At 48.4% G+C, this 26266-nt stretch overlaps 1 protein-coding gene and 1 long non-coding RNA gene across 4 annotated transcripts; one reads left to right on the top strand and one right to left on the bottom strand.

Moving 5' to 3' along the window:
- Window positions 1-268: 268 nt before the first annotated feature.
- SLAMF6 (SLAM family member 6) lies at window positions 269-25947 on the bottom strand. Of its 3 annotated transcripts, XM_049634685.1 has the most exons (8): window positions 25718-25944; window positions 13684-14016; window positions 9019-9282; window positions 8472-8591; window positions 8207-8245; window positions 7112-7191; window positions 5630-5704; window positions 269-5266 (listed from the first exon to the last, which is right to left on the bottom strand). In XM_049634685.1, exons 1-8 carry the CDS (start codon window positions 25830-25832, stop codon window positions 5120-5122), a joined length of 1173 nt encoding a protein of 390 aa, XP_049490642.1. In that variant the 5' UTR covers window positions 25833-25944; the 3' UTR covers window positions 269-5119. The 3 variants fall into 3 exon arrangements, 2 of the variants coding, with proteins under 2 accessions (XP_049490642.1, XP_049490643.1); XM_049634686.1 differs by lacking the exon at window positions 8207-8245; XR_007458883.1 differs by lacking the exon at window positions 269-5266 and having other exon boundaries at window positions 6877-7191; window positions 25718-25947.
- On the top strand, window positions 5699-7193 carry LOC125925599 (uncharacterized). The gene is made up of 2 exons (XR_007458884.1): window positions 5699-6428; window positions 6705-7193. It is a non-coding gene; the product is annotated as an uncharacterized LOC125925599 (long non-coding RNA).
- Window positions 25948-26266: the final 319 nt, after the last annotated feature.

The raw sequence follows: 26266 nt of genomic DNA, 5'->3' as shown, positions 1-26266 counted from the left end.
ATTCCACTGTTAATGTAATTGATAGCCACTATGTGAGATTAGTTTAACTTTGATGAATTTTGCTTGGCTCATCTATTGTTTGCAGCCATCATCTCTGTTATACCCCATTTGGACTCCCCCACCCATCCCCACTGAATCTTGAGGTCTTAAAAGCTGGTCTCCATTACATAGTTTCTAGCACATGGGCTCTCTCCAACAGTCCTGGTCTGTTTAAAATTTTGCATATAACTTTATATTTAATCAATTTTTTAAATGTTTACTTATTGTTGAGAGAGAGAGAGAGAGAAACAGAGTGAGGGAGCTGAGGGGCAGAGAGAGAGGGAGACACAGAATCTGAAGCAGGCTCCAGGCTCTGAGCTGTCAGCACAGAGCCCGATGCAGGGCTGGAACTCATGAACCGTGCAATCATGACCTGAGCCAAAGTCGGATGCTCAACCGACTGAGCCACCCAGGTGCCCCCAAATTTTGCATTTAACTTTAAAAATGGATTGAAAATTTTAGAAGAATTGAATTGGTTTAAAATTACAAAACAATACACTATTCCTGTTGCTACTTAAATAATTCAGAAATGCATAAAGGAAATTATAGGGTACAAAAGCTGGACCATCTCACAGAGGAGACAGGTAAAGGGTTGTCAAAGGTGACAGTGAGGGAGTCCCAGGACAATTGCTCTGTGTCAGGCATAGAAAATAACCAGCTCAGGGTGGAATATGGGGTCAGATGCTCCAACAGGCACGCCTCTAGAAGAATGTAAAGCCGATAAATTATTTAACAGATTTAACTAAGTGGAAAATTAAATTGAGAATCACATTGACAGAGATAATGGAGGGCATGGGAATATAGATGTTCAATGAAAACAAAGCAAAGAGGAAAATGAGGAAATTGACTCTAAGAAAAACTAAATATTGTGCAAGAAGGGAAATGTAATCATAGTCACTTCTTGGCTCAGTAATCAACAGTATTTTACAGTCATAATGATGAAAGCATCTGAATATGTGTTTAGCCAAAATTGAGATGTCTTCGTATTAGGAGGATGGATTAAGGAAAGAATGAATCTAAACAGATAAGATGTCAGTAGATAATGTGGGGCGTGTGTGTGTGTGTGTGTGTGTGTGTGTGCGTGTGTGTAGAAAGGACAGTATGGGAGAGGCAGATATAAAGCGAGAGACTGTAGTTAGTTGTCACATGCATTTAAAAAAATTTTTATGTTTATTTATTTATTTTGAGAGAGAGAGAGTGCGTGCGTGAGAGAGAGAGCGCACAAGCAGGGGAGGGGCAGAGAGAAGGAGAGACAAGATCCCAAGCAGAGTCTATGCCATCAGCACAGAGCCCGATGTCGGGCTCGAACTCACCACCTGTGAGATCATGATCTGAGCTGAGGTCAAGAGTCGGACGCTTGGGGCGCCTGGGTGGCTCAGTCGGTTAAGCGTCCGACTTCGGCTCAGGTCACGATCTCGAGGTCCGCAAGTTCGAGCCCCGCGTCGGGCTCTGGGCTGATGGCTCGGAGCCTGGAGACTGGAGCCTGTTTCCGATTCTGTGTCTCCCTCTCTCTCTGCCCCTCCCCCGTTCATGCTCTGTCTCTCTCTGCCTCAAAAATAAATAAAACGTTAAAAAAAAAAATTAAAAAAAAAAAAAAGAGTCGGACACTTAACGGACTGCACCACCCAGCCACCCCAGTTGTTATATGCATTTTAAAGCACTATTTGAACTATTTGTAGACAAAACTAATAAAAATTAATCAAAAGCAAAAAAAAAATGTAGCACAACTACATGTTCTGACATTGGAGAGTTAAGAGATATTCTTTCTTTAAAAACTGTTTATTTTTATTTTTTAAGTAATCTTTACACCCAGTGTGGGGCTCGAACCCACAACCCCAAGATCAAGAGCTGCATGCTAGGAGTGCCTGGGTGGCTCAGTCGGGTAAGCGTCTGACTCTTGATTTTGGCTCAGGTCATGATCTCAGAGTTTGTGAGATCGAGCCCCACCTGGGGCTTTGTCTCTGTGCACTGTCAGCGTAGAGCCTGCTTAGGATTCTTTCACTCCTCTCTCTCTTTCTCTCTTTTTCAAAGTAAATAAACAAACAAACAAAAAACAAACAAATAAATAAAAGAGTTTCATGCTCTAACACCTGAGCCAGCCAGGGACCCCTGAAGAGATATTCTTAAGCAGAAAAATTGTAAAAAATATTTCATTTTGGTAAAAAGCTTATGCCTTTGATAGGGAACGATTTGTGGTAGTTATGTTGGGGATTGTATGGAATTTCTGTTTATGGAATGTTTGAATCATTTATAATGAGCATGTATTTATTATTTTTGTGATCAGAAGGAGACACGTTGAAAAATGGTGTATTAGAGTGACATCAGCACATTAGAGTTCCTCCCAGGGGAACCCTGATTTAGCAGCCATTCCTGGACAAATACACTTTTACGAGAGCCCCGGGGTCCCGTTGAGAGGTCCTAGCGCCCGAGTGGAGCACAGAATCCGAGAGCAGACACATTGCAAAGGGTGAGAACAATTTCACTTAACTCACATCACCCCAAGCTGGCACAGCTCAGTGCTTAGAGAGACTCCCTCAGTCTGGTTCCTCCCACAGGAGACCCCGTGAAATGAGCGTCCTCCTTCCCCAGCCTTTCGCAATGGGCCCGGGAGGCTTGCTTCTGTCCCCCGGAACGCATAGGGACGTTGCATTTCTGTCTCATTGGGGGGCAGCTAAGAACAAAGCAAGGGGGCTGGGGCCCACGGCAACGGACGTGTGGATCTCAAAAACCAGCCTAGGGGCCCTGCCAGTGAGCTGGTCCACCAGTGGACCCCCACAGCAGGCCCGCATCCACCCCTGCAGGCGGTCCCCCATAGGGGGGAGCCACACGGCTCGCGCGCACAGCTCGGCAGCCAGCCTGGATCCCAGCAGTTGGCTTTGGCTCTACAGGAGGGGGAGAAAGCACCTCACCCCCGACTGCTCCTTCACCAGGGAAGGAGAGGTAGGAGTTGGCACCCGTTATCCTGGCACATCTGTGTGCTGCTCTGGGGAAGATAGACCCGGTGCCTCGGCACTTGGCCTGGCTCCGCAGAGTTGGGAGAAAGGGGATAAAATTTCAGTTAAGCGCGAGGAATGAGTCCTAGAGAGATTCACCGTACATCCTAGGGCCTATAATTAACAATATCGTACTTAACATTTTTCTAACCGGGTAGGTCTTATGTTAAGTGTCCGCGTCCCACCAAAAACTAAAAATTGAAAGTAAAAGAGGCTAGAGGACACTTCTCATGGTGCCAGATATGTTTATAGTCCCGACTGTGGTCAGTTTCACAAATGCATACTTCTCTCCAGACTCGAGTTGTGTGCCATGAAGGATGTCCAGCTTCTTGTATGTCGATCACACCTCCATAGGGCGTTGTCAAAAAATTTTTTATCTTGAAGATCTCAAACCCACAAAAACATCAGAGAATTCTGCTCTGGGGATAAAAGAATGAAGTTTTAAAATCTGAGCCGAGTAGACTGGTAGGGAATGATGCAAACTGGCAAACCGGTAGGGAAGAGGGGCCCCAGGCAATGTATCCCTTCTCCTTTCTTGTGGTGAGGGTTTGTGAGAAGACTGTAAGAGTTCAGGAGGTCGCAATTTAACAACAGGAATAGTAACAACGCAACACTGACGCTCGTGTTTCCCGGGCTCTGTGAATACACCAAGGGCTGCAGGCACATTGTCTTTAATTCTTCCAGGACTCCACTAGATGCTCATTTATCTATTTAAAAAGTATCATGGAACACTGTTTTCAACGTTTGTTTATTCTTGAGAGACACAGAGAGAGCATGAGCAGGGGGTGGGGGGGGTGCAGAGAGAGGGGGAGACACAGACTCCGAAGCAGGCTCCAGGCTCCGAGCTGTCCGCGCAGAGCCCGCCGCGGGGCTCGAACTCACGGACCGCGAGATCATGACCTGAACCGAAGTCAGTCGCTTAGCCGACCGAGCCACCCAGGAGCTCGGCTGAACATTTTCTAGGCGCTAGATCCTGTGCTGGGTGGTCAGGATACTGAGATGAAATCATTGAGGTCCTTGCTCCCCGAGAGCGTATGGAGTAGTCGGAGAAGGAGACATTAAATATAATAAATAGTCGATGGCATGTGATAGACGACGTGGAAAGTGTGACAGAATACAAGGGGACGCACTTCAGATAGAATGGTCTGAAGGTCTCTCTTGGAGAGTGACATATGTGCACCGACACCTATAGAATGAGGAGGAAGGAGGCAGGCAGAGAAGGGTCTGGAGACAGATGTGAGCAAACTCCTCCGAGGAGCTGAAAGAGAACCAGAGAGGCCAAATCAGAGAGAGAGGGGTGAGTGGTGACGGCCGAGGTTGTAGATGCGCCAGGCCATCCAGAGCCACGGAGACTCAGTTTCTTTCTGAGTGACCGGGAAGTCCCGCAGGGTTCATCTTAAGCAGACAAGTGAAGGGTCTGATTTATATTAAAGATATTTCTCTGGCTGTCTTGTGGAGAATGGACCGGAGGGAGATAAGAGCAAACCTGGGGGACATTTGTTTGGAGTTTACTGTTGTAGCCCAGGTTGGAGATGATGGTGGGTTAATACAGGATGGAGGTTGCAGGTTTGGAGAGAAGCGGGTTGATCTGACATACATGTGTGGGGGTAGAGTCCAAAGGGCCCGGTGACGAAACAGCTGAAGTCAAGGATAACTCCGGTTCCCGGTTTGAATAACGGGCCGATCCCCATTTTTCAGTCTAGCAGACCAGAGCTCAAGAGGTTCCGTAACGGGTCCCAGGAGGTATGTCTAGTAAATGATGCGTGAGGGTTTGGGGATGGGTCCGTCCGATTCCGGAGACAACATACGTAACACACAGTACTCTCTCCCAGCGAATCACAGTCCTGCTGCTGTCTACAAGGAGAGAAGTCGTTGTCTTCTGAATTACCACTCCCTGTCAACCGCAACCCCATCCATTGCCAAAGAGAAAGTCAATATCCAGGCTTGTTCGCCGAGGCGTGTTTTGACCCGGAGCACATTAGAAAATGTTATTTGGGTCCCATGTTGGAAATGATGTCATTCCTTCGATATTTGACGTAGGCGAACAGGTTCCGGTCCTCAGAACTGGAAGTGATGATCCTAGATATTCAAGTTCTCCAGGCAGAAACCACGCTGTGTTTGTTCTTTCCCAAGGGATCGGGAGAAGCCAAGTCCTTCCTGCATTCCTGCTGAGACCCCTCAGCCACTTGGATGACGTTGCCGAGGGCAGTCGTCCGGGGAGAAATGGGCTTACTCTAATGGCAAAAAGGAAAATCAAGCAGGTTAATGGGGACCAGTGTCTCGGGCTGTCTCTCGTGGCTATAGAGGAGGTCTGGGAAGCACTAAGTGACAGATAGGAATACGGAGCTAAGGCAAAACTGACTTAAAATTTTAATTTAAACAATTTAACTGAATTCAGGTAGGGTGGAAGCTCAGTGATGGGTGACGAGCCTCATACAAGATAACCTCTACGTTTTGGTGATGCCCTGAGACCTTCTACATTCCGCCGGTGTCTGTGCCATCTATCCCGTGGCCCCCTTTACTTTTACTTCCCTTATAAAGTTCTAAGTCTAAGGAGAGAGGTAAGCTGTGAGAACAGGGCACCCTCACGGGCTCACCTCTTTGGACTGATGAACCGTGGAGTAAATCGTGGAGGAATCAGTGCTTTTCATAGGCGTTGGCTTACTTGTTTGCTGTAAAAAAATAATCATAGACATTCGGCTCACAGACAAAGAGATATTTGTGCAGAGAAAGACAACGCAACACAGAGGGGCGATGTCAACATCCTCCAGGAGGAAAGGGTAAGAGAGTGTGTAGCAAGAGGGGCTGGCGACCAAACACCACGAGCTCTCAAGCCAGAGAAAGTTGAGTGACATTTCCCGAGGCCCACGCGAGAAGCACAACACCCCGGCAAACCAGTGGGCTCGAGAGCCAGAGAGGGACAGAAGGGCAACCTTGTCGGCGGGTGTGTGAAGAAAGGGAAGCATTCTTTCCTGCATTGGACTCTGCTGTCTTTCCTCCACCTTATGCCAGAGTGTATAGGAGTATTGTATCTTTTGTCTCAGCTCCTTCGGCAGAAGTCCCCCGTGCTCATGGGTTTTGACATTTAAAACGAACTAAGGAATATTTAGGGCATGGAGAAAACCTCTGAAACTCTCCAGAGTACGATTTTTTTTTTTTTTTTCTGAAGAAGTGAGCAAGTTGGCTGGAGAGCCGTTTATTGGGTTGTTGAGGGTGATACATCTTGTCCCCAAGAGAGAATTAGAGAGGCAGCAGAGATATTTGGACCAGGGGGAGTACCCTTCTTGTCACCTCCCTTCGAGGAGCCTACCTTGGAAATACCATGAGGAGCTGTGTGAAGGGACATTTGCTTGGGGAACCTAAGATTTCTAGCGGGATCATGGCTTCCATCAGTGGGTGAGTGCTGAGTTATCTTGGCTTACTTTTCAGAAGGTGGATGGTGTTATTTAGAAGGGTCCACCTGCGGGTGCTTTACTTTGGGGGTGGTGGGAAATTGCTGATGTGTGGCAAAGGAGTTCCTGGTGGCTGCCCAAGGCCATCTGCTACGTTGCAGAGGGGAGGGGAGCGTTGAAGGCCGCTCATGCCTTTACCGTCTTCTACTGTTGCGAATCCTTGCCCCACCTCCCCCCTTGAGAGAGTGTTTCTCAGTTCCTCTATTTCTCCTCCATCCAGGGCAAGAAACCCCCCTGCCACACAGTTGTGCTCTCTGGAAACTCTCAAATTTCATTGAATTCCGATCTATTCAGCAAGTGTTTACTGGGAACCGTGCTCAGGGAACAGAGAGGAAAACATCATTTTCATTTCCAGGCAGCTCGTAATTAAGCTGCCAAGGGACAAGACTTACTGATGCGTCACGCAGTTAGAGGACCATGTAAAGTAGGGCGTGAGCGAACACATCATGGGGCGAGAGCCCTGGGGGCTGGCAAGGTCCCCCGTGCAACGTCGTCGCTGCGGCCACTGCCTCTCCTCTCCTCCACAGTGGGTGTCATTGGATTAAAGAGATGACTGTGGTGACAAGTTTGCGTACGAAGACTCTAAAAACCGTGCCAATGACGGAATATAAAGCTGAAGGGACTCACCCTCTTTGGATGAGTGACATGAGCATACACGGTGTTCCCCGAAGAGATGGAGACATACTCTAAGTTATTCACGTTCTCTGCTGTTAACACAGGAAGGCACAGTCAGTGTCCCGCTCTCTCAGTGTCCCACTCCACGGCACTTTGTGGCCCCAAAGAGGCGGTTGGTCGAGGCAATGCCCTTCCTTAGGGTTCATTCATTTTTGACACTCTTTGAAGTTCTGGGTTGAACTAGAACCTTCTCAGCTGTGTGCTCTATTTCTGACCTCATCTCTTGGGGGGACGTGGTCTTGAGGTGTCCTAAAGCTTCAGCGTCTCCCTCTGGATTCACATGTGGACCAGTGAGCTCCCGGGACCAAAGAGCACGGCCTCCACAGGGGCCAGGGAACGCCATTGGCAAGCTTTAATGGAGCCGGGTTATGTCACATATAAAGTATTAGGAGACTTCTCAGATTCTATTACAGATGGTTGTACTATGGATAGTTACATTATATTATATTTATTATTACTGATGAGAAACCGGAGGCTCAGGAAGTTCAATGAACTTGGCACAAAGTCAAAGAGGAAGTGATGGAACAGGAACTCGGATGCCTGCCCTCTGACTCTGAACCTCACGTTCGTCCTCTACACACGATGTCGTGTATCTCTGACCCCTGAAATGAGACTCACAGCCAGTCTGAGTCCAGAGCCTGTGTTCCTGTCTCTGTATCACCCTTTTCTTTTTGGACTGGGTCTACTCAGTGTTCAAGTCCCCTGGCTGAAAGAGTGACAGGGTCAAGCAGTTTGTCTTTGGACCTTTGATGCTCGAACCCTGTCCCTGCCCTGGACTTGCTGGTTGATAATGGACAGTGAGCCTTTCACCGGTACCTGGTTTCTCATCAAGGGGTGGGGAGCCACCCTCATCCCAACGCCTGAGATCCTTCAGGGACAGACATGCATAGTTACGGGGTCACCTCTCTTTCACCATCTGGTCCCCCTGAGTAATGGTATTCTGACTCCCTCCTCTCTCATCACCCAGCCTTCTGACCGGCCCCTTTCCTCCTTCACTAGGACTCCCCCTCTGTCTTAGGATTGGGAGCTAAGAGTCTACAAGCTCACCAGAAGTCTGGGTCTGCTGAGCAGAGAAATGAAAGATGCCTGGAAAATAAAATCAGGGAAATGGAAATTTGTGAGTGCAGTGTGAGAGGTCCCCACACCCTACCCCTCGCCCACAGGTGTCTCTCTAGAGGATGTGGTGCAGGGGGACCTGAAGGGGAAGGGCAGCCAGGCCTTGAGGCTTGGTCATGCATTTTCTGGAGAAAATTAGCACGTGTGTGGTCACATCCCAGGGGCTGTCCCAGTGGACCTTCCTCCCTCCCTTTACCTCTCTTGCACAAACAGTATTTCTTCCTCCAAACAACAAGTAACACGATGACTAGACATATCAAAATAATAGTCACAGGTACAATCCATAGGGTACCAATGGATTCATCATTCAAAAAATCTGAAAAAAGAAAAAAAGAAGAGCGTCTTTCTTCTGAAAAGACCCCTCCTGAGGGTCTCTGCTGAGCCTCTTCTAGGCCACCTTTGGGGGCTGGGTGGGTTCCGGCTCTGGGCAGCCTTTCTGGGAGTGGGAGTCCCTGTGGTGGACGGGGCAGGAGCCTGGTAGAGCTGGTGTGGGGAGCAGTTCTGACTTCCCAAAAACTTGGCCCCTGGGCCCTGAGTGGGCTGGAGGACTAGGGGGAGGGAGGGAGGAGAGGCCTCTGGAGGCAATGAGAGGTACGGAGCTGCGGGGGGTGTTAGTCCTATCCCAGCAGTGTTGGGTGGCCTCCCCCTGAGCCCCTGTTTTGGGAAGTCACCTTGGGCAGGAGGGACATCCCACATCCCACAGCTGCTCAAGGCTCTCGGGGAGACCTGAGACCGACTGTTACCTTTGCAGAGACTCTGGGTGGAAACAGAGAAGGACAGTTGGCTGACAGGATTCTCAGCTATGCAGGTGTACTTCTCTTCGCTGGACTTCTTGGGGTCCCAGGACAGAGTGAGGTTGGCTTCTCTTATAGATATGCTTCCTGCGACCTCCCACCCTACTAGGTTGTCGTCATTCATATTCCCCACAGAGCAGGCCAGGTGGATCTGACAGGTCCCATTCTCGGATCGCCAAGTGTGGTTGGCCACTTCTAAGTTCCTCAGTGGTCCTGCACGCAGGGAAAAGGCCCGGCCTGAGACCAAATGGCTTGGTCTTCAGGCCATCGTGAAAAATACCCTTCCCACCGCCAAATGCTTCTGTGTTCCTCCCAACACTCTACTGTATGCTATGGCCTGTCTACTCTGTAAGTAACTTGGCTTGTATTGCCTAAAGGATGGTGTCAGGGTCTGGGGTGACCAGTGATGAGGGACAGCAGCATGAGACAGAGCAGCCAGGGGGAGAAGTGAGTGGGGACACCCGACGGCCATCACCAACTAGTTGCGTGATTCTGGGCTGCTCAATTTACTTCCTGGGCCCCAGTGTATGCCTGGCATCCTTTCCAGTCTTGTACACTGGCCTTGTGTAAAGACGTTGGGGAGTTCAGCTGAGGGCCAACTGGCCCTTAGTCAGGGCAGAAGCTAGTAAACCAGACTCAAGAGCCCTATTCTCTCCACCATCAGAGTTCCCTAGCTGGGGTGGAAGATAAAAGCTCGGTGTCCTTGGGGACTTGTACTTCTCACGAATCTGCAGGAATGCCGGTCCTCATTGTATCAGATGCTGGCTCCAGTGAGGACAAAGAGATCCTGATGCGGAATGTCAGCAAGACAGAAAGGGAAAGAGACAGAAAGAGAGCCAAAAAACTAGAGAAAGAAAAAGTGAGGGAACTGAACGAGCAAGTAATTCTGGAGAACCAAGAAGTACAATATATCCAGGCATTTGAGAAATTTCTAAGAGCAAAGATCAGAAAATATTGGCTCTTGAGACGCCAGTAGCGCGGTGCCTGGGTGGTTCAGTCGGACTTCGGCTCAGGTCACGATCTTGTGGTTCGTGAGTTCGAGCCCCGCGTCGGGCTCTGTGCTGACAGCTCAGAGCCTGGAGCCTGCTTCACATTCCGTGTCTCCCTCTCTCTCTCTCTCTGCCCCCGCCCCGCCGATTTGGGCTCTGTCTCTTTTTCTCAAAAATAAATAAACATTAAAAGATATCTTTAACAAATGTCTGTAGCTGTGAATCAGTAGGGATGTGGGAGTGGTACAGAAAAAGGCCACTGAGCGGGGCTTGGCCTGAGGTAACGATGACCCAGTAAAGAACGGAATGACCCCGACTGTCTGGTGGGAAGATATTGAGGAATGCTCTAAGCTTAGTTAGAGGAGTAGAGGTGGGACATATTCTGACAGAAAGGAATTTCATGGAATGGGGAGTGTTGGATTTGGAGTTAGGAAGACCTTGGCCAGACTTATGGCTTTGTCATTTCCTGGTTATGTGACCGTGGAGACATTTTTAAATCTCTCCACGCCTTACACAAACTTACATATGAGTTTCCTTATATGTAAAATATCACATTTCCCTCAACCTGTGTCCGTGGCTGGCCTCAAAAATCTCTCATTACCTTTTCCCACTTAATGAATATAAAACTGCCTACCTGACATTTCCCCTTGGACATAATGTGTCTCTCAAACTGCACATGTTCAAAAGCATTCCTGGTTTCCTCTCCCGAACCTGGTCAGTCCGGAGCCTCCCACACCTTGGTTGATAATCACGCCTTTCCAGTCGCTGAGGCCAAAAGCCCTGGAGCCACCCCTGACTTACCTCTTCGTCTCACGCCACCACATCAGGATACCCTGGTGGCTTTACCTCCAAAGTATATCCAGAATCCAGGCACTTCACAAAACCCTCTGATGGTTCTCAGTCTCACCAAGAGAAGAGACCAAAGTCCCTGTGAAGGCTCTCACAGCCATACGTGATGTGGCCTCTGGTTCCATACTGACCTTGTTTCTTGTTCCTCTCCCCTCACTCTGCTCCTTGGTCTTTGACCTCTTTGGCATTCCTTGAGCCTGCCAGGCACAGGGGAGGCCTCTCCATTCAACTATCTGCGTGGCTCACTCCCTCACCTCCAACAGGTCTTGGCTCAAATGCTATCTTCTCAGCCTATTATGACCACTCCATTTATTTAAAAAATTTTTTTTAATATTTGTTTATTTTTGAGACAGAGAGAGAGAGAGAGAGAGAGAGAGAGAGGCAGACTGCAAATGGGGGAGGGGCAGACAGAGGGAGGCACAGAATCTGAAGCAGACTCCAGGCTCTGAGCTGTTAGCACAGAGCCCGACGCGGGGCTCCCACTCATGAACCGCGAGATTGTGACCTGAGTCAAAGTCGGAGTCTCAACTGACCGAGCCACTCAGGCACCCCATGACCACTCCATTTAACAATGACTTCTGTTCCTTGTCACTCCTGATGCCAAAAGGTCCTGAGAAGGGTTTGGTGTTGAACCTCATGAGTATGGTTATTGCAGAAGTCATGCTTTGTCTTCTGACCAGTGGCTAAAGAACATTGTCTCAACAGTGTGATGGAGACTGATTCGGGGTCTGTTCTCAGACTTTCTACCGGATGCCTCTCTTCTCTCCAGGGTCCTAGCACTGACTTGATGACCTCTGGTCACCCAGAGTGATTCTGCGTGTAGTGGGTTGAATGATGACACCCTCCCAAAAGATATCTCCACGTCCTAATTCCCAGAATCTTATTCAGAAAAGGGTCTTTGCAGATGTAATTAAGTGAGATGAAGAGATGATTCTGGATTATCTGGGTGGGCCCTAAATCCAGTGATAAGTGTCCTTGCAAGAGGAGAGCAGAGAGATATTTGAGACAGAAGAGGAGATAACATAGGGAAAGGAGGAGGCGATGTGACACGGAGGCAGAGACTCGTGTGACACAGACACAGGCCAACAAACATTAAGGAGTGCCAGCAGCATTCCAGCAGAAGCTGGAAGAGGCCAAGAACAGATTGCCCTCTAGGGCCTCCAGAGGGACAGTGGCCCTGCCCACACCTTGATTTTGGACTTTGGGCCTCCAGAATTGTGAGAGAATAAAATTTCTGATGTTAGCCACCGACTTTGTGGTGATTTGTTTAACAGCATCAAGATATCAATACACTGTCCCAGGGTGATTTTGCCCATTTGGTTGGAATTCCTGTGGCAGACTTTTCTAGACAACCTCTCTTTCCTATCATATTTCCCTGTTCTGTGTCCTGTTATTTTAGGGACATGACTTTGACCAATCTAACACGGTACATCTGCCAAATATTTAGGGGATTATAAAGGTTCACAAGTAACCTATTTGTGGTGACATCTTATTTTAACTGAAGTGCTTTTTTGGATTCCACGTCTTAACCCAAAGGGCTCTGGGTGAGTTTTAGACACTGTAGGCTCTCGGGTAGATGAGACGTACGGAATCTCGGTGACCTTCAAAGTTGCCAGTTCAAGCTTGAATCTCCTATACAACATTCCTGCTAAGAGATGGTCTTAAAGGCATTCAAGGCATCTCGAACACCACTGATTGCTAGAAGGATCTTTTTTTTTTTTTTTTCTGATACTGATTGGCAAGCTGTCTCATGGTTTCCATAATTTTATGTTGAGGACATGAACCATCTGGGGAAAACGTTCTTGGAGATTAAATAACCTTGTAGAAAAGACCTTTCTCGTTATCAACTCATCCTTACAGAGCACTTTCTAGGTACACCACTGTTCTGTATACTGATCATTCTCCACTGAGCCAGACGAGCCTTTGTGTAAAGGGACGTGTCATGCCAGCTAGTCATGTGGGAAACTCTCCCACTTACTGTCTCCTCTGTGACTGTAGGCAGGTTGCTGTGACTGATGCCGTGCCTCAGGGGTAAGGGTTCGTATCCACCTCGTGGAGCTTTGGTGAAGATTACCCAACAGAGACAGGTAATGCACATGGTAACAGAGTCACAGCCATTTCACTTCTGTTACTTCCATTACGTTTCTTTTTTTTTTTTTTTTAAGTTTTATTTATTTAAGTAATCTCTACACCCAATGTGGGGCTTGAACTCGTGACCCCGAGATCAAGAGTGATGCCCTTCTGACTGAGCCAGCCAGGTGCCCCACTTCCATTACATTTCTGGTCAAGAGGGACTATTTTTTTTAAAGTTTATTTATTTACTTTGAGAGAGAGAGAGAGAGAGAGTGAGTGAGCGAGGGGAGGGGCAGAGAGAGAGAGAGAGAGAGAGAGAGAATCCCGATCAGGCTCCATGATGCCTACGTGGAGTTGGATGTGGAACTCGATCTCACAACTCTGAGATCATGACCTGAGCCGAAATGAAAAGTCAGATGCTTCACTGACTGAGCCACTCAGGTGCCCCAAGAGGGACTATTTTATTGGGTGAGGGAGAGTGATGTGATTGGGGGCCAGGAGCCACAAGACTTAGGTTCTATTCTCCGCTCTGTCACTCACTGGCCGAGCAATGCCATTGAGATTGTTTACGGCTGGACCTCAGTCTGACTCCAAATACGACGCTGTTTACCACCAGGCTATGGTGGACACTGGCTGTCACATAGGATTGACATACGTCCTACCTTTCAGTCCATACACAATTAACCCCCATGCTTTCACTCACTGAAGATCCTCAGCTTGTAACTGGAAAACACTGTAGAGGTTTGTGTGGTTATCTGGGCATGGTAAGATCCTGCGTCAGCCATTGTCAGGTTGCTGAGCTGTAAGGAGTAGTTCCTGGTGAATTGCAGTCGGTCTTTCCATTTTGGATTCGTCAGTATGATCTGTGGATCTGAAGGATTGCTTAGTTGTATGAAGGTTATAGATGTCCCGTTGTAAAGCCAGGTGATGGAATGAGTATCCTCGGATATAGGAAGTTTCAAGGGAAAAGTTACCGACTCCCCCAGAGTCCCATTCACCATCAGTGGGGTTGAGCTGGCTTGTGAAGCTGTGTTCCCTGTAAACACAGAAGAGAAATTGCTTTAACCGCCCCCCCCCCACCGGCTCACCCTTTGCTCCCCACACCCTTTCCCTACCTCTGCCCATCTGTTAGAGCCTTCTGATACTGATGCCCAGACATGATGAAGAGACACAGGGTTAGGAGAAGTGTGGAAATGGACAATCACAGAGGCCCCACCCCCAACAAAATGTCTGGTGTTCTTGGATAATGGGAAGTTGGCCCAGATGGTTCTGGCCCAGTCCACCCTCCTATCCTGGCTGGTCACTCTTGGGTCATGACCACAATATCTGACTCCAGCCTCTGAGTTCTCCGGGCCCGAGGTGGAGGGAGAGAGGGAACTGCGTCAGCTCCCTAGCATAGACTCCAACAATCACAAGTCTTTGCTGATGAAGTTTAATGAAAGCTCAACACTCACTGATTATCTGCTGTGCCCAACATAGTAGGTTTGTGGGTGGGTGGGGTGGTGGTTAGAGGACTGATACTAGGAATTTATAGCTCTTTACATTCATTATTTCCTTCGATGCTGGTGCAATTCTGGGAGGCAGATCGGATGGATATTATCATCTCCATTTATAGATAAAAGAGCGGGGGCACAGATTGTTTAACTCATTTTTTTTTTCCCCAGGGTCACACAGCTACAGAGTAAGGGTCAGGATTCAGACCCAACGATTTTGACCTCACTTGCTTTTTGCTCTTTTTGTGATACCAGAAAATATCTTTTCTATTCTCCAAATGGAGGAGATAAAACTGATAAATGCAGAAGTGATAAATATAACTTCAAAGGAATAGACGGTGGTCCTGTTCTCGTGAGCCTATCTCAGAGCCATTCATGTTTGAGCAAAAAAGGTGAAATGGTCGCAACGATTCTTTTTTTTTTTTTTTAATTTTTTAAAATGTTTATTTACTTTTTTGACAGAGAGAGAGAGAGAAAGAGAGCATAAGCAGGGGAGGGGCAGAGAGAGACACACACACACACAGAATCTGAAGCAGGATCCAGGCTCTGAGCTGTCAGCACAGAGCCAGAGCGGGGCTCAAACTCACAAACCATGAGATCGTGACCTGAGCCAAAGTCTGGCGCTTAACCGACTGAGCCACCCAGGCGCCCCCGGTCACAACGATTCTTAAAGAGGATGCTTCCCGAGCATCCTCTGCAAATACGTAGCACTCATCACACCATTTTGTGGTCCTGTGTGTGCTTGTTTGTCTAACTGGCCGTGCCCTGATTATCTTTCTATTTCGGCACTGTGTCTAACATGAAGGAGGATCTGGAAATGTTTGAGTGAGTCGGTGAATATGTAACTGTAACCAGGACCCCCAACCTTCTCCAGATCTCTTACTTCTCAGGAGAAGATCTAAGCAGGGAGGAACTACCTCTCGGGATCCTGACGCTCAGCTCTTGGGCGAGCTCACACTGCCTCTCTCCTTCCTTGACGGTCATGCAGAAACCAGGCACTGAACGCTGCCGGCCATTCCCACCCCCACGCCCCGCACCCCATCTTTCCCATCAGGGGTTTAACGTGATGGGGAAGATTTCTCATCTTAACCTCTCTTCCCTCTAGGAACGGCATGGGGGACGATCCCAAGCAAAATCTTGAGCAAAAGATGTATTTTGCCTTTTTCTGTTGTTGATCCCACTTACTGAAAGTTTAAACACAGGCAAAACGGATCTGTTGCTTGAAGTCAGGACAGTGGTTACCTTTGAGGAGGAGCGAGAGAGAGCAGGTAGGAGGGAGCAAAAAGGGGGACTCTGGGGTGCTGCGAATGTCCTAGTTCTTGACCTGGGTCTGGATACTCGGATTTATTCATTTTGTGATAATTCATTGAGTTCACACTTAGGATTTGTACAGTTTTCTCGTCATGTGTATATTTCAGTTAAATATGTTAGAATGACGACAAAACTCAAACCAAACCAAAACAGTTACAATGACCTATGAAGACCAAAAGGTGGGGCGCCTGGGTGGCTCAGTCGGTTGAGCGTCCGACTTTGGCTCAGGTCATGACCTCGCAGCTCTGAGTTTGAGCCCCGCGTCGGGCTCTGTGCTGATGGCTCGGAGCCTGGAGCCTGCTTTGGTTTCTGTGTCTCCCTCTCTCTCTGCCCCTCCCCTGCTCTCCTCTGTCTCTCTCTCTCTCTCTCAAAAATAAATAAACATTAAGAAAACTTTTTTTTTTTTTTAAAGACCAAAATGATCTGTTCATGTTTGTGTCTTTGACCTATTTTTTCTATAACTCTCCCCAGACCAGTTGACTTTGCTCAAACTACGCTGGCCTGGCCATTCCTTGAGCAGGCCAGGGCTGGTTCACCTGCTGTTGCCTCCGCCCGGAAGGGTGTTGTCTCTCAGGTGTGCATGTGGCTCACTCTTTCATCTCTAGAAGGTCTTTAACGCATACATTCCCTCTCAGAGAGGACCGCTCTTCCCTTATCGCCAACCCTCACCCCTGTACATTCAGCTGCTTTTGGACTTCTTTTTCTCCGTAATACCACCTAGCCTACTTTATAATTTGCCCGAAAGAAAAAAATTCTCTCTCCCTTCTGCTAGAATGTAAGCTCCCTGAGAGCAAAGGTTTCCGTCTGTCTTTTTCATTGTTGTGATCGCTCTTGAACACTGCTTGGCACAGCATAGGCCCATAGGATTCATCCAGTGAGTATCTGTTGAGTGACTGGACACTCCGTTCTTTCTCTTGGAGGTTTTCTGTCCAAGATATTAAGGAGCAGTTTCTCTTTTGTAAGGAGCCTGGGCATACCCTGGGGCCCAAGGACTCCCCAGGAGCTGTTGCCTCCTGCCTAGCACATTCCTTGACGCCTCCTTTTTTTTTTTTTTTTATAGATGGCAACTATTCATTGAACAAGTCATTCTTTCTACCATTTGCTCAGTTCTATGCCAGTTCAGTGAGTAGAGCTTTAGAACTCACGGCATTCAGACCATATGGACTAGATCCCTTTTACGGACCAGTTTCTGGGCTGAAGATTGGGAACATGAATAAGAAATGTTGGGCCTCTGGGCTCACCATGTCGAAGAGGAGCCTAACAGGCAAGCGGGTAGTTTCAGTGCAATGAGCTGGGTCTGGAGCTAGGAAGGGGCTGACTTCTGCATTGACCTTCTACGGACCATCAATTGCACCCGGTACACTCAACACCAAGTACTTCTTTCTTCTTGTTGTAATTATGAGACTGTTTTCCTCTCTTTTCCAGAATCTTGGGGATAGAGACTGTGCTTGTTATCTCTGTGTTCCTGGCACTTAACACAATCTCTAGCTCAATAAATGTTGACCCAACAGAGGTACGTGCTGTAAAGGAGCCCAAATAAATGAGCATCCGGGGCTGGGGGAGCTGGGGGTTGTCAGGGAACCCTTCACAGGGACAATAACATCACAGCAGGGTTCTGAATAAAAACAAGAGGTTCCTACGGCCCAACTATTTGTGATTCTTCCAAGAGTGCCCCGCTCTTTCTTTGCCCCTGTTGTTCCCTTTGCCCGGAATGCCCTTTGTCGCTTTTTCCACCTGCTGAGCCCCTATTTATCCTTCAAGGAGGGGCTCAAATATCTGTTTGCCTCTGCTTATATTTGTGGGGAGTTTGTTTTGGTTCAGGGGAAGGAGAAAAGAGTCTGGCTGAAAAAGAGACCAAGGGGAAGAAGGTAGAGAAAGGGAAGGTAGAATTAGTCCCCTGGAGGTCTAAGAAGAAGAAAAAGGCTTAGGGCACTTTGCTCAGGGAAGGGGAAGGTCAGAAGTTACAGTAAATGTTCAAAAACCCTTCTGTGAGAATTTTGGCACAAGGAGAGCTGCTTTGGGGTCCAGGCGATGTGATTCTGTCAGCAGGGAGAACCCCTCCACTCTGGAAACTCCTCAAAGCCTCTGCCCAGCTATCGGTTTTATCTTTTAGAAACCAACTAGTGAATTGTTGGAAGAGGAAAAGAAACCTTTTGAGTAGGACCCCCCAGGACATGCCTGGGCAGCTGAGTCATAAAGTGCCGGACAGGTACCTCAGCTCTAGGACAATATTAAAATCCCTGCCCTGGGACGGGCATAAACCCCATTAGCATACTGTATACTATATGTATAGGCACGTTTTCTGGGTGTGCATGTGAAGGTCTATGCCTGCCCGTGACACGTGATGATCAGGCCTCCCCCTCTCAGTATCCATCCCAGACCCCAATAAGAGGAACCTGCTTATCTACAATTTTTTTTCCATTACCCAGATTCAGTTTTTATAAAGTTCCCAATGCTTGATGTGGATATATTGGTAGCTTGTGGTGGTTTTAATTTACCTTTCCCTTACGATCAGTTACATTCAATACCTTTTAATATATTTATTGGCCATTTCCATTTGAATATTTCCTTTAGCCACTTGTCTGTTGAAATCTTTGATCCACTTTTAAATGGATTCTCAGTTTTTTTTCTTATTACTTAGGAGCTCTTGGTGTATTCTAAATACAAAATATATTTTGAAAATCTTTTTCTCCCACTTTGTGGATTGCCTTCTTACTCTCTTTTTAAAAATTTATTTATTGTTTAATTTACAACTAACTTGGTGCAACAATGATTTCAGGAGTAGGTTCCTTAATGACCTTTACCCATTTAGACCATCCCCCCTCCCACAACCCATCCAGCAACCCTGTTCGTTGTCTATATTTAAGAGTCTTTTATGTTTTGTCCCCCTCCCTGTTTTTATATTATTTTTATTTCCCTTCCCTGATGGTCATCTGTTTTGTGTCTTAAATTCCTCATGTGAGTGAAGTCATGTGATAGCGTCTTTCTCTAATTGCTTATCTACCAATCTAATGCAATCTCTGTCAAAATACCAACAGCATTTTTCACAGAACAGAACAAACAATCCTAAAATTTGGATGGAACCACAAAAGACCCTGAATGGCCAAAGGAATCTTGAAAAAGTAGAACAAAGCTGGAGGTATCACAATTTTAGATTTTGAGTTATACCACAAAGCTGTAGTAATCAAAACAGCACGTTACTGGCACACAATAGGCACACAGATCAAAGGAACAGAGCCCAGAGCCCAGAAATAAACCCACAATTATATGGTCAATTAATCTCTGACAAAGGAGGCAAGAACATGCCATGGGAAATAAAAAGGTCTCGTCAACAAATGGTGTTGGGAACACTGGACAGCTACATGCGAAAGAAGCTGGACCACTCTCTTACACCATACACAAAAATAAACTCAAAATGGATTAAAGACCTAAATACGAGACCTGAAACCATAACATTCCTAGAAGAAAACACGTCAACCATGGAAACATTTTTCTAGATACGTCTCCTTTGGCAAGGCAAACAAAAGCAGAATTAAACCGTTGGGGCTATGCCAAAATAAAAACTGTTTCCCAGTGAAGGAAACCATCGACAAAATAAAAAGACAGCCTATTGAATGGGAGAAGATGCTTGCAGATGACATATCAGGTGAAGGGTTAGTATCCAAAATATATAAAGAACTTATACAACGCAACACCCCGAAACCAAATAATTCAGTTAAAAAATGGGCAGAAGAAATGAACAGTGTCCAAAGAAGACATCCAGATGGCCGACAGACACAAGATGCTCAACACCACTCGTCATCAGGGAAATGCAAATCAAAACCACAAGGAGATGTCACCCCACACCCGTCAGAGTGGCTAAAATAAAAAACACAAGAAGTAGCAGGTGCTGGCGAGGTTGTGGAGGAAAAGGAACCCTGTGCGCAACTGGTGGGAATGCAAACTGGTGCAGCCACTGTGGAAAACAGGAGGGAGGTTCCCCAAAAAATGAAAAATAGAACCACCCTACGACCCAGCAGTTGCACTACGGGGTCTTTACCAAAAAGATACACAAACGCGAATTCAAAGGGATACACACACCCCTGTTTACAGCAGCATTGTTAACGATAGCCAAGATATGGAGGCAGCCCAAGTGTCCATCGAGGGATGAATGGACCAAGAATAGGTGGCATGTACGTTCGATGGAATATTATGCAGCCATAAAAAAGAACGAAATCTTGCCATCTGCAGCAACATGGATGGACCCGAAGGCTATAATGCTAAGTGAAATCAGTAAGTCAGGCAGAGAAAGACAAATACATATGGTCTCACTCCTATGTGGAATTTAAGGGATAAAACAAAGGAAAAAAAGAGGCAGGCCACGAAACAGATTCTTCACTACAGAGAACGAACTGCTGGTCACTAAAGGGGAGCTGGGGCCGGGTAGGGCGACAGGGAAAAGAGGTGAAAGGAGCGAACAGCACACTTATCATGATGAGCACTGAGTGATGTATTGAATTGTTGAATCACTACGCCGTACAGCTGAAACGAATGTAACACTGTTTGGTAACTACACTCGAAAAGAAGCTGGAGAGGGAGGGAGCCAAATCATAAGAGGCTCTTAAAAACTGAGAACAAACTGCGGGTTGATGGGGGGTGGGAGGGAGGGGAGGGTGGGGGAGGGGCATGGAGGAGGGCGCCTGTGGGCATGAGCCCTGGGTGTTGTATGGAGACCGATTGGACAATAAATTTCATGAAGAAAATAATTAAACACAAATAAAATAAAATAAAATAATTACACTTGAATTTTAAAAAAGTAGTTTGAAAAAGGAAAAAAAGGAGTCCGCTCACTCCTGTTTGGGGAGTCACCGCTTTGTTCTCCGTATTTGCTGCAAATAGAGGACTTGGTAAGGCAGCTCCAGCCGGTGTAGCTTCTCTCTGTAACTCACCGAGGGGCCCACCCACATTGGCTCGGTAACAAATGTTGGTGACCCACGTGGGACTCTTGGCCTTCTGCGACTCTGCCCTCCGATTCCCTGGTGTCCGGTGAATGGAGTAGAGGGCAGCGTCCTCTCGTCCTGGGCTCACCCAGTCAAGCTCCCGGGGCTGGGCTGGAAGTGGATTCCTTGCGGGCTTCCCCCTCCTTGGTGCCTGTAACGACCACCGGTGTTGGGACCTCCCCCGAGATCCAGCGGCTGAACCGAGTGTTTTTATTCGGAAGGCTCTCTGCTGGCATAGGCCGGGTCTACGGCACAGATTTTAGAGGTACATTGAGAGTGTCTCACGAAGTCTGGGTGAACTGGGAAAGACCATTAGGAAGACTGCACAACCTGGCTATCCGGGAGGCTTGGATGCTCCAGCCTGGCGAAACGGGAGCGATCGTTTTGAGACTAGTCAGAGGGTAAACTTGGCCTCTTCGCTGGGGACGCTGGACCCTGTTGTGCTGGTGTCTCGTGCTTAGAGTCTGAGAGATGTGCCAGACGTCTCCGTCCCGGCTGGTCTAGTATCTGTGAGTATGTTTTTACTCAATTGACTGTTGTCGACTGTCTGAATCTCCACCCTGAGTGCCTGGCCGTTGTGTACCTTGTCCTTCCCTTCTTTTCGGTACTGGCGATCTGTAAGTAGGGCCCCCGGTTCTCTGGTGTGACTTCGCTTACTAACAGTTAAGATAGACGCCCAGAGTCCTCGGCAGTCCCCAAGACCTTTCTTTCTCTAGCCTTTTTCTTTACAATTAAAAAAAAGTTTTTTAATGTTTATTTATTTTTTGAGAGAGAGAGACAGAGAGAGAGAGAGGGGAAGGGCCAGAGAGAGGGGGAGACACAGAATCCAAAGCGGGCTCCAGGCTCCGAGCTGTCGGCACAGAGCCCGAGGCGGGGCTCGAACTCACGAACTGCAAGATCATGATCTGAGCCGCAGTCGGACACTTAACCGACGGAGCCACCCATGGCCTTTTTCTTAAGGACAAGCCACTCGAGTCTTAAATATTCTGTAAGCAAGATCGTGTGGCATTTGTGTCACCCCTAATCACTGTAAGCGACCTTTGGAAGTTCAGAGGCTCTAAGGAAGGTTCCCAGAACATGGGACAAGTTCCATTCTGAACAACAGCCTGTGGCCTGTAGCCTCCAGCACTGGAAGGCTTTTGGATACTCCCCTTTGATGTGAAAGCGAGTGATGTTGTTTTGCAGCAGCCTGGCCATAATAGACTTTAGAGGATGGAGGAAAGTGGTCAGAAAATGGAACTTTATTTATTAAAAAAATTTTTTTTAAATGTTTATTTATTTTTGACAGAGAGAGAGAGACAGAGCAAGAGTGGGGGAGGGGGAGAGAGAGAGAGGGAGACACAGAATCTGAAACAGGCTCCAGACTCCGGGCTGTCAGCACAGAGCCTGATGCGGGGCTCGAACTTATGGACAACGAGATCGTGACCTGAGCCGAAGTCGGACGCTCACCCGACTGAGCCACCCAGGCGCCCCCAGAAAATGGAACTTTAAAACTCAACAGCACATTGCAGTGGAAACTATTTTGTAGAAAAGTAAGAGATCCCATATGTTCAGAAGCCCCAACCTTAGCGTTACCAGACCTTGAAAAGCATTTGATTTATATGGACGTGAAAGATAAGGCGTGGCTGTGGGGGTGTTAACACAGATGCTGGGGCCCTTAAATAAGAGCGTGGTAGCTGATTTCTTTGAACCTTCGGACATGGTGGCCAGGAGTTGGTGTCCCTGCCCGAGAGCTGGGGCAGCCACGTGCCTTCTGATAAAAGAGGTAAAAAGAAAGTATGGGTCAACCTAGGACAGTCTGGACCCTGCACCTGGTCTCCGGTTTATCAGAAACCAAAGGACATCTGTGGCTGTCCCAACACAGAACACGACAATATCAAGCCACCTGCCAGATCCCCCTCAGCTACAGCTGAAGCCGCATCACACTTTAAACCCAGCTACCCTGCTTCCTGACCTCGCTCCTCCACCCCCCACAGTTGCCCAGAAGGAACCGATCAAGTCTCAAGTCGCAGAGATCTCCCAAGTGGATCCCTGGCCAGTGCGGAGGAAGACCGATTTGTAGATGGCAGCTTCAAATGGGCAAGAAAGGCAGGGACGTGGTGTCCCTGAATGCTCTTGTAGTGGCCAAGAGGCCGACCCCAGGCCCCTCGGCCCGAAAGGCAGACATAAAGTGCTACCAATTAGCACTTTATTCCACATAAAAGATTCTAAATACACCTTCCCTGTCTTCCATGCCCATGGAGCCAAATGGAAGGAAAGGCTTACGAAACCTGGATGTAAAGAAACCAGCTTTGGCAGAGAGGCCCGCGGGGTGTTGGAAACCGCGCACAAGTCGAGCAAGGTGCCCATGGTGCATTGCGAGTGCCACCAGAAAGGAAATTCAGAAGTCGTACAGGCAAGTAGCTTGGCGGCCGCAGCCACAGGAAGGGCTGCTAGGTCACGGGAGATTTTGCAGCACAGCGATAACCTCCTTGCCTCGTTATCAGTCCGCCCCAACCTACCCCCATGTGGGGACAGAGGAGGCAGCAAAACCGGGCTGAGGATGGGCCCTGATAATCAGATGACAAAGAGCAGTGGGAAAGTCCAGGTGCCCAAGCAGACTTCTTGGGGGCTTCTTAAGAGTGCACGTGATCTAGGGGCGCCCGGGTGGCTCCGTCACTTAAGCATCCGACTTCGGCTCAGGTCACGCTCTCACGGTTCCCGGGTTCCAGCCCTGCGTCGGACTCTGGGCTGACAGCTCGGAGCCTGGAGCCTGCTGGGTCTCCTCTCTCTGCCCCCCCCCTTCTCTCTCTGTCCCTACCTCTCTCTCCTTCAAAAATAAATAAACATTACAAACAAGCGTTTAAAGAGTGCACAAGATCCAACTGACGGTGGCAGAGAAGCTTCATGCCTGTGGTCAACAGAGACAATATACGGTCCAGGGATGAAAGAGATTATTATTATTAGCCGAGGCAAGTCAGGCTAGGGGGACACTGCCTGCGGAAGACTGGCAAACGGGTTTTACCGTCATGCCAGCAGCCCCTGGGGGTTTCAAATACTGGATATTTGTAGTTACGTTCACTAGATGGATTGAGGCCTCTCCCTGTGGGGCAGGAATGGCAAATGAGGTAACAAAGGCCCTTATCAAAATGGATATTCCCCTGATTTGGGCTACTGAGGTCGCTACAAAGCAGTAATGGATTGACTTTCCCATCAAAGGTCATGTCTGGGATAGACAGAGCTGGGGACATCACATGGAGGCCACGCCCTGTACCTGGAGACCTCTAGAAAGACAGGACAGGACGGACACGTTATCTCCCACGGCTCTGCTTTCCTTGCACTTTCTCTTAGCTTCGGTGATGGTCTCCCTGCCGTGATGTCCACGCCTCCAGCCCCTAGTCCTCAATTTCCAGCCACTCCCCGGAAATCTCACGGATATCACCCTGATGTCTTCAAATCGGTAGATCCGACATTGAACTCCCCGCCTCCCTTCCCTTCGTCCCCCAGCTTTATCACCTCTGGCGACTCGGTCTGAAATCTCCCTGCCCCTTCCTTCCACCATCCTTCATATCCCCATTCCCCTCTTGATTTTTTTCCTCCTTATCATTTGTCACTGTCCACTATGCCATTTCACTTAGGAAACTTGTTTCCTCGGCTCCGATGTGAGCTCCACGGGGAAGAGTTTTCACCCGCTCTCTTCACGATGTGTCCCCAGAAGCTAGACAAGCAGAGCCTCCCCCACCCTCCTGGTGTCCGTCTTGTCAATTCTGCATCCATGGTGACTGTCACCGCGGCCCTTTCTCTTGCACTGCGGCTGTGTCTGGGCACTGGTCACTGTTTCTCAGAACTGTTGCAAGAGCTTGCCACCTGCTGGCTAACGAAATCTGGGCCAGTTATTTAAATTCTCGTTGTAAAATGGGGTCAATATAGCACAAGCTCCCGAGACCTGTACTGAGGCTTATGTATATAATGCGTGCACAGTACTTGGCCCGGGGCCCTGAACAGAAGGCGTCAGGAAGTATTAGCTATTTTCATCCGCTACCCTGGCCTAGCTTTTCTTTTCTTTTTTTTCACTTTTTTTTTTTTTTTTTAACATTTATTCATTTTTGCGAGTGAGAGAAACAGAGCATGAGCGGGGGAGGGGCAGAGACAGAGGGAGACACAGAATCCGAAGCAGGCTCCAGGCTCTGAGCTGTCAGCACAGGGCCAGATGCGGGGCTTAAACTCACGGACAAAGACCGTGACCTGAGCTGAAGTCGGACGCTTAACCGACTGAGCCACCCGGGTGCCCCATCTGGCCTAGCTTTTCTGTCTCGTCTCCTGCCCCGTCTGTCCCTGAAGCCTATACTTTGGTTCCAATAACCACCGGTGATTCCCCAAACATGACACAAACCTTCCCGTTTTCCATGTACTGGTCAGTGGGGAACGGGGAGGCAGGACGGGCCAGGACTTTCTGTGGCCATATAAAGTTCTGGCAGCCTACTTAGCCTCTGATATGAATCACAGGAAGGGAGAGCCAGCGATCACAGTAATAAAATAGGGCTATTTCCAGCGTTTTCCCTGTGCCTAGAAATTTTGGCTACACTGAACCATAGGGTTTTCAATATTTTCGACGCGGACACTGAAACTCAAGAGGCATAAGGAACCCACCTGAGGTCACCCAGCAAGAGAGTAGCTCATCTGGGGAGAGAACTCACTTTCCTAACGGCAGAACTCTGTATTTCACAGTATGCTGGTTGTAAACTCCAAACTGTCTGCTCTTAGAACAAGCTCACCTCCCATGCCCCGCAGATAAATGCAGACACAGGGGAAGCTGTCAGTCCAAGGGAGCGCTTCGTGTGCCAGGTGGAGAGGCGGTGACACCCACCCGGCCCCGCGGGGGACAGACAGACACCTATGCATGAGTGGTGTAGACGGAGCAAGCTGCACACAACCAGAGTCACTCGGGGGCTGCGCGACCACCCCCCGCATTTACCTGGGCCGAGGCAGGAGACCAGCGCGAGAGGCAGGAGCAGGCAGAGCATGACGGCGGGGCAGACGGGAGTCGGTGGCCTCCTGCGGCCGGTGTCCACCCTGGGCGCTTCTGTCATCAACTGAAAGTGGTTCTCACCCAGACTTCTCCTTCCTCTCGGAGGTGTGGTAAGCCTTCCTGCGCACCGACAGTCCTCATTTGCCTACTATTCTGTTTACTCTTTTCTGAGTGGAGTGCAACGCTCTTAAGTGTGCGACGTGAATTGCAATTTTCATTTTCTGTCTAGTTCCTTTTTTCATTTTTTGCCTTTTTTTTTTTTTTTTGCCGGGGGGGTGGTTGCGGAATGGCCCAAATGACAGGTTGTGGTGTTGTGACCCAAGAGTCACTGTTGTAACCGTCCCATTCAGTGGCATGAATGGCATTCGAGGCCAATACGACAGGCTTACCTCGTTCTGTTGCGCTCTGCCTTGTTGAGCCTCACAGACATCGTGTTTCTCTACAAACTGAGGTTTTGTGGCCACCCTGGGTCGAGCCAGACTGTTGGTGCCATTT

The sequence above is a fragment of the Panthera uncia genome, chromosome F1 (genome assembly GCF_023721935.1).
Source record: "Panthera uncia isolate 11264 chromosome F1, Puncia_PCG_1.0, whole genome shotgun sequence".
Lineage (NCBI taxonomy): Eukaryota > Metazoa > Chordata > Mammalia > Carnivora > Felidae > Panthera > Panthera uncia.
This window is presented reverse-complemented; position numbering and strand designations above follow the sequence as displayed.